This window comes from Pristiophorus japonicus, chromosome 5 (assembly GCF_044704955.1).
Source record: "Pristiophorus japonicus isolate sPriJap1 chromosome 5, sPriJap1.hap1, whole genome shotgun sequence".
NCBI classification, from domain to species: Eukaryota; Metazoa; Chordata; class Chondrichthyes; family Pristiophoridae; genus Pristiophorus; species Pristiophorus japonicus.
Window position 1 is genome coordinate 187955619 of NC_091981.1, and position 12439 is coordinate 187968057.

Genomic DNA, 12439 nt, shown 5'->3' on the forward strand with positions numbered 1-12439 from the left:
TCAGCGGTCATAAAAATGAACTGTGCCTATGCTGTAAAGCGAAAACTAAATGGAAGCATTCTTAAATTCAGGATCTAGAAACTAAGAATCCATTAAAATCACTCGCTATATTTTGACTGTTCATTATCAGATTAAATTAGTTTATGTTGGTCATTGATAGGACTATAGCTTTTTCTGTAAATATAAATTTGTCAGTGACAACTTGAGGTTGAATGTCCATATTATTCAGTTTGAATGTCAGCCATCATTGAATACTTCAACTGTCATTTGATCTGTCATTGATTGGGAATATGCTGTAAAATTGTGAAACTATCTTTAGAATTCTAATGATGTATAAAATTAACACATTGGCCTAAAAATCCCAATTGAGGTCTTCCTGCGGGCAAACGACAGAAAAAAGGAAAACAAAATGTGCACTTACCTATTCCTGCTGCGCCCGCTCGAGATCCCGATCCTAAGGCCTTCACTCCCTGCGTGTCGCAGCGCGTGCACATTGGGACGTCCGTAAACTGGAGCTGGAGTCACATGGCTCTGGGCAGCCAATCAAGGTACAGTATTTTCTCATTCATAATAATGGGAACTCCGTAAGTTGGAGTTCCCATTATTATGAATGAGGAACACCCAAAACATTAATAAAAAATATCGAAAATAAACACTACATATTTAAGATTAATTTAAATTAAAGTTATTAATGTCTTATGTAAAAAAAAAAGTATCCGATTTTTAAAAATATATATATAAATGTTTTAATTGTGGTTTAAAATAAACTTACCATAGTGGACAGGGTTTTTAACAATAAAATATGTTTGGTAAATTTTATTTTAATTTTATGTTTTTGTATGTTTTAAAACTCTTACGCCTGTAAAGGTAGGCTGTATCTCTGCTTTTATCAGGCGCAAGAGTTTTCAGGACATTCGCTGGGCAAGATATGGGTAAATACTGCAATCTTGCCCATGCGAATGTCCTGGATGTGGAGATATGGAGGATCTGTCCAGCTCCAGCTTAACAGATCGGAAAAGCCGGTTTTCATCGTGTGCGCATTGCGCACTGAAAACCGGCTTTTCTGATGCCTTCCCAGGTCCGTAGACACTCAGTATGGGTACGGGAGGCCGCGATTTCTGCCCCAGTGTATCTAAGATGTAAGCGAACTGAGTTGTTCATTTTGCAGTTGAATTTGGTCTTGTAAAACAAGCCACATTTAAAGTGCATGCAAGAATTTTTAAAAAGCCAACTTTGGAACTATGAGTGAAGTTCTAGGAAGATTGAGGTTGACTCTCGGTAAGAGGTTGAGTAAGACGAAACTCGGTGTTGGTACAGTTACTGGTTGTGTAATGGTTGTCTATAGATTATAATTGGTATTGTACCCATTAAAAATTTAAAAATATGCATTCTCTATGCTTCATTTCTCAGTGGAATGATTGAAGAAAAAGGCAATCAATAATGACTCCTTACACTCGGAAACCAGGATTTTACACACAGTACATATATCTTCAAAAATAAACTCTTTGCAGTTGGACTCTGATTTTCTAATAAGTATTCTTCTTACTTTTTTGTGGGGCTTTGATGTATTCTTTTAGCTACTTTTTGATGTTCATTGCGAGTGACAAGTTTAAATTTCTTGCATGTTTTTTTGATTTACCCTTGGTTTTGAAAAAAATAGGTCAAGAAGTTTTGGCAAAGTTTTGCATAAATTCCTGAGGCAAAACAGACATTATTGCATTGTTTTTCCATCTATTTGTAGATCTTAATTCACCTTTGTTCAAAACTCAGCCTTTTGTTCTTGGTTAATGTAGTGTTGCTGAACACATATTTGCTTTTAGTAATTCTTTGTCCTTGGAACACTCATTAATATTCACAAAAATGGATGAATAACTTACAGTATTATTGAATAATGCAGTTTATTTAGGAAGTGACCAAAATTTAAATTAACCTGAAGTGGTCGGGTAAGAAAAATGCTATTTTATGTAGTGTTTTTTTTTATTGATATGACAGTAATGCAAATTGAATGGATTTTAACTCTTGCGAAAATTCTCACCACTTGATCAATTTAGCAACCTAGTTATTTTTCTTTTCTTTTTATACGTGAAATTAATTTTCTGTTTGAGTTTAGCTATTAACTTCCTACATAAATGACATTCTCTTCAGTCTATGTTTGTACTTGGGTCTAAATCTATTTATGTTAATACTCCTTTTTAAAGATCTATTTTAATAGGCAGGAGAAAAGTTGTAATTGAGTACTTAACCTCATAATTATTATTTTGTTAACGGTCTGTATAACTTGGAGCCACCTTGTGCTTGTATTTGTCGAACAAAGTTGTATTAGTGATTGAAGTGCAGGTATCTGTGTCATATTAATCCATCATGAAATAATTACATGATAAATGAGAGGTTTCTTGTGCTATCAACATTTGATGCATACTTGCAGATGTATCAGTACTTTACTTTTAAAAGCTGAGAAGTATGTGGCCTAATGAGGTACATTGCCAATCGTTGCATGACTGGGCACAAAACAAACCTGCTAAATAGCACATGAAAAGCCTCAACTTGAACACACCCTGGGAAAGCAATAATACAGGTACCAGGTCATATCGGGGTTTTCATTACCGAGCATTAGCTTGCTTGAGAGATCTGGATTAAACAGCTAATTGAAAATTTATTCAAAGTGCGTGTGTTTGTGGTTTTTGTGTGTGATAAATACAGTCGTATTTATTTATTTCCGTATATAAATCAACAATGCAGATTTTAGAAACAGCGAGGAGCGGAGGTCGGGACCAGCGAGGAGCGGAGGTCGGGACCGGCGAGGAGCGGACGGACAAGGCACGGAGGAGCGGAGAGGTCAGAGCCCAGAGGTGGAGCAGCGTGGACAAGACCAAGGGAAGGCACAGCATAGGCCAATAGCGTGACTGTGAGGTCATAAGGCTCACATTGTGTACTATGAATTCCATATAGAGAGAGGTCCTGTGGGAAGGAGGAAGGAAGGAGGACAGTAGGCGTATGTTTGAGTTTGTGTGTGTATGTATTGGCACATGCAGCGGAGCCGAGTCTTCAGTGGTCTTGGATCCCCTTGCCACTGGACCAAGACCGTGCTCCATCAAATCCATGTGGTGGCTGGTGTGTAACGGCCACCCCATGTTAAAAGAATTCATGCACAGGCATCTTCCACTGTTTAAAATGAGTTAATCAGTCACCTGAGTACTCATTTTTAGTGTGGAAGCAAGTCATCCTCGACCCCGAGGGACTGTCTATGATGATGATGATGAAATACAGTACGGTATTATTGAAGTAGCTTTAACATTAGTAATATATGTATATTTGAAGTGGTCAGATACCCTAAGAATCTTTTGGTAGCTCAAATAACAAAACAAACTTAGTTTCAACTTTTGAGCATTAAGCAGGACTAACCTTCAAAAGGTATTTAATTGATGAGCAGTTTCTGTTCAATTCTGTCTGATTCAACTTAGTCATGAAACATGTTAAAGATAGAGGGCTAGAATTTCCAGTGCTTCACCGTTCGGTTTCTCGGCGGTATTGGCTGTTTTGGGCGATAACCGGATCGGTGAAAAATTCCCCAGCTAAGTTATGCCGGCGGGTTTGAAGTACTGCTGGGGAGCGGACCGCCAGCGTGCACGGTCCACAGATCGCCATGGCGCGATTTTTGGCTCAGCGGTGACCCACAGGTAAGTAATTCTTTTTAAACGCCCATGAAAATCAGTGGAGCTGGGCAGTAGGTGAGTAGCTCTGCAAGAAAAAAATAAGTGATTGGGTTTTTACTAATTATTTTAACATTCTCTTGTAGTGATTTAAGTGAAAAGGGTCCTGAGAATGTTAAATGATTTTTTTTTATTTTATGTTTTTTGAAAAAATCATCTTTTTTTTTTCTCTTCCTTGGCCCAACCTGAAGCCTCAGTGTAAGTTTTTAGTAAATTTTATTAATTATTGCCCATTATCTTTAAGAACCGCCCAAGATTCCACTTCGCCGAGAATCGGGGTGCCATGCCCATTTTATTCGCTGGGTGGATTTTTTTTCTTTTTTGGGGGGGAATTTTTTGCCGGTGATAATCTTGGGAATCTTAGCGGTCTTTTCGGCGACAATCGGACACTGGCAGGTTGTTTGGAAATTCTAAAATTCTAGTCTTTCTCTCTAGTAGGGCTGACATGCATTTTCCTGTTAATACACACCTGATTTTATATGTAAAATTTTTGATCTTATTGGGAAGTTTGATGAGAAATAAAATTACCTTAACCAATTTTCATTATGCTGCATAGGGGAATAAACCAATTTGCTTCATTTTGGAAAAAAAGAATCCAAGCGTAGGTACGGTAAGTGTCTTTAATTAGGAATGAAATTTGGGGTTCCTTGGGTATGTAATTTCATAAGTTCTAAAAATTTAAGCATTTTCTAATCTTTAGCTTCGATCTTGATTTGTGCTCCAGAATGTCACTGACCAGATAGATATATAACCATGAATGAAATGAAGATGCTCTCTCTCTCTCTCTCTCCGACCTTCCATTTCCACTCACTCTCTCTCCCTCCCTTTACAACTGAGGTGTTGCTAATAATAAGCAGGAAAGATCATTGCTGGGATTGAATTCTTCCATTGGACCAGTGGTTTTCAGATTTTTCTTTCAAAGGAAGCCTTTGCAACTGGCAACACACAAATCTCCTGTTCCAACTCACAAAGGAGAGTCTCAACTACCCAAAGGTAAATGGTGCTGTCATTGCAAGAAAATATTTTTGATTAGAAGATATAGTAGACCTGATTTTAACTCCGGGCACAAATCAGGCGGGTGGAAGGCTGGCTCTTGGGAACCAGCCATAACACTGCCAGTCTGAGCTCCAGACTGTTTAAACTCTGGGGCCTAATTTCAGTGTAATGGACAGCCCTCCCATTTTATGCAGGCAATTTATGGTGGGCCTCCTGAGGCCGATATAAGCGGGAATGCGTCTCTTAAAGCACGGTTGTATTCTGTAAAGACAGATTGCATTCCAAGACTATCCACGCATTGCTGCTCAAACCTTTGCTCTGTCTTGCAGAGATTGATGCCCATCTTGGAGAATTGATGGAGCAAATGGAGAGAGGCTTTGAAGGAGTCACTCATCTTCTGCCACCTGCTCTCCCACAGATCAGTGGAAGCGATGAGTGATAGTGGCGCAATAGGAATGGCACGTGTTTCCGTCTGTCAGCACGTCTGCTTCTTCACCACCCCCTCAACCAACACCTGACCCGGTAGCAGCCGAGGTGCAGCAGTTTGCAGCTGGGCGTGCCTCAGGCTCGATCACGCTGTAGTCACAGGCCACTGGCATCTCCGGGGTCCCCACAAGAGCAGCAACAGTAGCCTTCTACCGGCTTTATTGAGGTTATTAGGGACTGGTAAGATGCCGCATGTATAGGGTAGTCTTTGTCCCGAGCAATGTCATCTTTCTCACATTGCTGAATATTGGGAGATGGTAGACCGTCTCTCGATAAATGCACCGTAACAGTTGCATGTATACTTTGCACAAACATGCATGGATCTGTGTTCGACATTCCCTGGACATTAATGGAGTGGTAGCCTTTTCATGAGTGCCGCTGGCTGGCGTTCTGATGCCCTGATGGTAATGTGTGTGTAGTCAATGACGTCCTGGATGTGAAGAAAGCCTGAACTGCTGCAAATCCTCAAGCTCTCATATTGACTGTTAAGGTTAATGGAGCAGATAATGAATTGGTTAGCTCCGGTGAACAGGTGTCGGCAACTTGCTTAATGCAGCTATGTACTGCAGACTGGGAGATGCGGCGGATGCTCCTTGTAACAGACTGGAAGGATCCAGTGGCAAAGAAGTTGAGGGCTTTGGCAAGTTTGACAGCCACTGGCAAAGCCTGATCCCATGGTCCAACAGGCAGAAGGTCTTGTTGCAGGAGGCTGCAGAGGTCTGCAACAGCCTGGCTACCTCCTGATACACTGTTCTTCAGAAAGACACAAGAAAGTGACTCTTGGCTTGTATACTTACGTGCTACTTATGGCCTGTTATGAACAGCCCTCCTCACCTGATGCTTCATCAATGACCTTCCCTCCATCATGAAGTCAGGAGTGGGGATGTTCACTGCACAGTGTTCAGTTCCATTTGCAACTGCTCAGATAATGAAGCAGTCCGTGCAGCATGCAGCAACACCTGGACAACATCCAGACCTGGGCTGATAAATAGCAAGTAACATTCGCGCCACACAAGTGCCAGGCAATGACCTTCTGCAACAAGAGAGAGTCTAACCACCACCCCATGACATTCAGTGGCATTACCATCATTGAATCCCCCACGATCAACATCCTGGGGGTCACCATTGACCAGAAATTTAACTGGAACAACCACATAAATAGTGTGGCTACAAGAGCAGGTCTGAGGCTGGATATTCTCTGGCGACTGACTGACCACCTGACTCTCCAAAACCTTTCCACCATCTACAAGGCGCAAGTCAGGAGTGTGATGGAATACGCTCCACTTGCCTGGATGAATGCAGCTCAACAACACTCAAGAAACCTTCCAGGACAAAGCAGTCTGCTTGCTTCGCACCCCATCCATTACCTTAAACATTCACTCCCTCCACCACCAGCATACCATGGCTGCAGTGTGCACATCCACAAGATGCACTGCAGCAACTTGCCAAGTCGTCTTCGGCAGCAACTCCCAAACCCGCGACCTCTCTCACCTAGAAGAACAAGGGTAACAGGCTCATGGGAACACCATCACCTCCACGTTCCCCTCCAACCATGCACCATCCTGACTTAGAAATATATCGCTATTCCTTCATCATTACTGGGTGAAAATCCTGGCACTCCCTCCCTAAGAATACTGTGAGTACTTTTGCCACATGGCCTGCAGCATTTCAGTGGCTCACCACCATCACCTCAAGGGCAATTAGGGATGGGCAATAAATGTTGGCCTTGCCAGCGACACCCACATCCCATGAATGAATAAATTTTTTTAGCCTAGGCGCAACTGCTCCTGGTGCTGGCTGCTGCTCCTCTTATTCCAACTGTTCCTCCATCCAAATGAAACTGGCAATAATACTACCTGTGAGAAGCAGATGGCTTAATAGACATAAATCTGATAATTTTGTCCACCCTCCCACCTCCCCAAGGGTCAGGGGACCACAATTTATAGACCTATGCACTGGACTTCCAGGAATGAGATGGCTTTTTCTTTTGTGTCATGGATTGGATGTGCAGTCTCCCTCTAAAATTACTGTTGGATTATTTACCAAATTACTTAATGACATTACACTTGGACCTAAAACAATTTATAGTTTGTAGCATAATTGCCAGTTTAGGGCACTTTTGACGGCTTGGATTGCATTTTTGAAAGTATTTCTGGTTGTAATTGTTCCATGGAGTTCTGTGCATTGGGGTGGACTTCAGAGGTTCTCCCAATCTCCCGCTAAAACAGCAGCGGGAACCCTGGAGAAAACGGATGTTTACGCCATGTCTCTGAGGTTTTTGCTCCAATCCCAATCTTCGAGTATTCTCTTATCGCACCACTGCAAATTTTCTGTTTCCCTCTCCAGCCATCCTTATACTGCATATAAAGAAAAGAAAGACTTGGATTTGTACAGCGTCTTTCACAACCATCGGCCGTCTCATAGAAACGGAGAAACATAGAAAATAGGTGCAGGAGTAGGCCATTCGGCCCTTCTAGCCTGCACCGCCATTCAATGAGTTCATGGCTGAACATGCAACTTCAGTACCCCATTCCTGCTTTCTCGCCATACCCCTTGATCCCCCTAGTAGTAAGGACTACATCTAACTCCTTTTGGAATATATTTAGTGAATTGGCCTCAACAACTTTCTGTGGTAGAGAATTCCACAGGTTCACCACTCTCTGGGTGAAGAAGTTTCTCCTCATCTCGGTCCTAAATGGCTTACCCCTTATCCTTAGACTGTGTCCCCTGGTTCTGGACTTCCCCAACATTGGGAACATTCTTCCTGCATCTAACCTGTTTAAACCCGTCAGAATTTTAAACGTTTCTGAGATCCCCTCTCATTCTTCTGAACGCCAGTGAATACAAGCCCAGTTGATCCAGTCTTTCTTGATATGTCAGTCCCGCCATCCCGGGAATCAGTCTGGTGAACCTTCGCTGCACTCCCTCAATAGCAAGAATGTCCTTGCTCAAGTTAGACCAAAACTGTACACAATACTCCAGGTGTGGCCTCACCAAGGCCCTGTACAACTGTAGCAATACCTCCCTGCCCCTGTACTCAAATCCCCTCGCTATGAAGGCCAACATGCCATTTGCTTTCTTAACCGCCTGCTGTACCTGCATGCCAACCTTCAATGACTGATGTACCATGATACCCAGGTCTCGTTGCACCTCCCCTTTTCCTAATCTGTCACCATTCAGATAATAGTCTGTCTCTCTGTTTTTACCACCAAAGTGGATCACCTCACATTTATCCACATTATACTTCATCTGCCATGCATTTGCCCACTCACCTAACCTATCCAAGTCACTCTGCAGCCTCATAGCATCCTCCTCGCAGCTCACACTGCCACCCAACTTCGTGTCATCCGCAAATTTGGAGATACTACATTTAATCCCCTCGTCTAAATCATTAATGTACAATGTAAACAGCTGGGGCCCCAGCACAGAACCTTGCGGTACCCCACTAGTCACTGCCTGCCATTCTGAAAAGTACCCATTTACTCCTACTCTTTGCTTCCTGTCTGCCAACCAGTTCTCAATCCACGTCAGCACACTACCCCCAATCCAATGTTCTTTAACTTTGCACATTAATCTCTTGTGTGGGACTTTGTCGAAAGCCTTCTGAAAGTCCAAATACACCACACCAACTGGTTCTCCCTTGTCCACTCTACTGGAAACATCCTCAAAAAATTCCAGAAGATTTATCAAGCATGATTTCCCTTTCACAAATCCATGCTGACTTGGACCTGTCATGTCACCTCTTTCCAAATGCGCTGCTATGACATCCTTAATAATTGATTCCATCATTTTACCCACTACCGATGTCACCCCCCTCATAGCGCTTTACAGCAAATGAAGTACTTTTGGAGTGGAGTCACTGTTGTAATGTAGGAAATATGTGAACAAAACATTTTAATCTGACACTAATTAGTAATTAAATACTGGCAGCTTGTTTCTGTGGACTCCACACACAAGGAACTGATTTGTGACTGCCCAAACTCATTTCACAGGCAGCAGTTAAATGAAGATTTGCCTTCCATCAGTCTGGTTGCAATAGAACCCATGTTCCTGAGGAGAAAGGACAATAATGTATCCTACTTTTAGTAGCATAGAAGTTGACTGCAGTCAGCATTGCCACTGTTGCTAGCAAGACTGCAATAATTGCTGACCAATTTAAATCCTCATGCATTTGTGGGGGAGAGGGGGAATCATTTAGAACAAATTTAGACACCCTTATAATGCACTAAAATTCCATCGATTTCCAAAACATGGTTCTTGCACCATACACTCGATCTTGCACAGCTGGCTGCAAGCTAAATGCAAAACCGACTTGCTAAGACTGACCAGCAGTTAGAAGACCCACTTAAAAAATATATTTTTCCAAATAAAAGCCTTGCAAAGTTGAATTTGCATGTTTGTGCTGAAGTGGAACCTTTTCCTCCAAAGAAAATGTAGTATTGCAACTCCATAAGTGTCATCTCTGGCTCAGTGGGTAGCACTCTCACCTCTGCGTCGGAAGGTTTTGGGTTCAAGTTCCACTCCAGGGACTAGGCTGACACTCCAGTGCTGAGGGAGTGCTGCACTGTCGGAGGTGCTAGCTTTCGGATGCAGCGTTAAACCAAGGCCCCATCTGCTCTCTCAGGTGGAGATCCCATGGCACTATTTAGAAGAGGAGCAGAGGAGTTATCCCCGGTGTCCTGGCCAATATTTATGCCTTAATCAATATTACAAAAAAAAAATTATCTGGTCATTATCACATTGCTGTTTGTGGGAGCTTGCTGTGCACAAATTGGCTGCCACGTTTCCACATTACAACGGTGACTACACTTCAAAAGGTACCTCGTGCTGTAAAGCGCTTTGAGACGTCTGGTGATCGTGAAAGGCGCTATATAAATGCAAGTCTCTTTACTTATAAGCAAGTGAAATGACATCTTTGATGGGTCCTGGAGGTGTTGCGTGAAATAGAATGACTGCAAAAAGGGATCCATTTAAAGATTTCAAGAGTGAGAAAACTATTTTAGTTTTAGGAGTTGTAAACTAGTTAGAAGGAAATGCTGATGGGGTTAGATGAAGTAGGGTGGGAGAAGGCACTAACATAGACCAGTTGGATCGAAAGGCCTGTATCTGTGCTGTAAATTAATTCCATGTCATTCTGCTTTGTTGGTATTGTATTCTGAATCAGTTTCTACTGCAGAAGTTGACATCCCAATGAAATACTACTTCGTACAGCTTGTTCTTTACCCACTACAATGTTCAGAGTGTGAAAGTTCAGTAACAAGGCTTATCAATCTTATGCTTGGTCTTACCCACACAATATATTAAATACCACATTCCACAGGTGACCTTGGCTACAAAGCACTCAGTCGGTTAAGCTCCTGCACTTTTTAAAGACTGCTCAGTGGCAAAATAGAAGCACGTAGTTCACCATAGATTTTTTTTTTGCTTTGTATGTGGAAAAGATTAGGTTTTGCATGTCAAGACTGAACGAATGACCACGTCTACTGCTTTTCCTGACAACACTGTTATTTATATGTTTCTTGTTTGCCCACCTATCCAAAGAGGGAGCCTCTGGTATCTGAAAAATTGAGGGAGGAAGTTTAGTAACTGAAACAGCCAACAGAGGGGGCTGTGGGTAATGGGCAGAAGTTCCTTGTGTGAGTCGGCAGCAGGAGCTGCTTTAGGCTAAGCAAGGCTTTGATAGTGTGGTTGTGATTTAGCGATTTGTACTACACTGCTGCTCAAAGGTTGCACCTTTCATTGCTCAGGATGCTCAGCAATTCCAGAATCTGAAGCAAGCTGCCATTTGGGGTGCTTTTGAACAAAACGCTGAATGGTTAATGGTCTTGGTTGTTTCCTATCTTTTACCTGCCAAAGAAACGAGCAGGGCATTCATTGTTAGAACCCAGCACCAAAGGTAAGTTGCATCACGACTGCATTTCACCTTCCAAAAAATCATTGTGAGCAAAGTATGTTTAAGATCTGTTACTGATCAGCTCAAATCTGGTGCTTTCGATTGAATGATCTCTGATTTTGTGTTTAGACACCCACACTGTACTAAAATATTTGAGTCATCATATTCTGACTTGAAATCTCTCTACTTTGTAAGTTCTTGCACATGCCGTGATCTTGAGTTGACCTTATTTACTAAATTATGGCAGTCTTCTGTGCAACAAAGTAAATCATGTTGTAGTTGAGCTGTAAACCATTTACTTGTGGGGTTTATTCTGAACAAAGCATTATCAATCACTGCATGTTTATGTCCGTCAGGAGCAGGTATTTTTCATAGCCCGAAGGCCAGGTTTAGTGAGCTTTTGTTAATGAGAAATAAGCTGTCCCCTGGCGTAGAGGCTGACTGGCTGTGCTTCCTTGAGTCTGATTTTTATCTGTTTGCCCTCAGTTCAGTGTTCAGTGATAACACAAATGTGCTTTTGAATTGTTAGGTTTAAAGCCCTGCGTTGCTTAAGTGACTGATTCAATCTGATGATGTGGCATACAGGTGTGAGCAACCTGTTTGCAACACTGTGTATTTGTATCAAGCTTCTTTTAATGGAGAAATAGAATAGTGAAAAGAAAAAGGGAAATAAACCAAGTGAACAGGTTACTACAGGTCTGTTAAACATGTGTGTTCAATTATATGTGATAGGCGAAAAACCTAATCCATTTTGGAATGCATTCCTCTGAAACCGTGGGGAGGAGGAAGATAATGAGGTATTGTTTATAGAGCAGAGGTTTGGGACTGATCTCATATTCCCATGTGTACTTATTTTTTTCTAGGTCATATCTTACAGTTAAGCGCTGCATTGCCCTGAAATGCAATATTACTGTATGCGCTCGATGAGCAAAGAACAGGTAATTTATTTTGAAAATAACACTTTTTTAAAAAACCTTTTGAATAAATCATTGACTACTCATTCACTCCTTAAGTATGAATGGTTTGTTCTTCATTTTGTAAAACCTTGAAGCTGGGCTCCACATGTCCTTTATAGTGCTGCTGTTGGAATGCTACAAACTGAAACTACATGTTTCATCTTGCACTAGACTACAAAGCATTCAGCTGTGTGTATTCCTAACTTGTTTTCCCACCAACTGTCTCGCAGGAAAAGCCCATATCCACTTTAATTAGTAACAGTAAAAAAACTGATACAAGCTTGTGTCTCCTGTGAGCAGACAAAAGACAGTGAAAATGTGTTTTATAATTCAACGCATAAATTAAGTTTCGAGAGTAACATTCAGGAGAAATAACACAGTTTATTTAAGAGTAAATT

The 12439-nt window shown here is 41.7% G+C and overlaps 1 protein-coding gene across 7 annotated transcripts in view; it reads left to right on the top strand.

Annotated features, from left to right (window-relative positions):
- The window catches only part of LOC139264547 (tensin-3-like), a 548053-nt gene that overhangs the window by 138098 nt on the left and 397516 nt on the right, over positions 1 to 12439 (top strand). For 2 of the 7 annotated variants that reach the window (XM_070881178.1, XM_070881179.1), the window contains exons 1-2: positions 10883 to 11088; positions 11949 to 12023. The exons of the other annotated variants lie outside the window; for them this stretch is intronic. In XM_070881178.1, the coding sequence (XP_070737279.1) occupies positions 11985 to 12023 (39 nt within the window). In that variant the 5' untranslated portion in view covers positions 10883 to 11088; positions 11949 to 11984. Of the gene's footprint in view, positions 1 to 10882; positions 11089 to 11948; positions 12024 to 12439 lie in introns of those variants that run through there. 7 annotated transcript variants of the gene reach the window in all.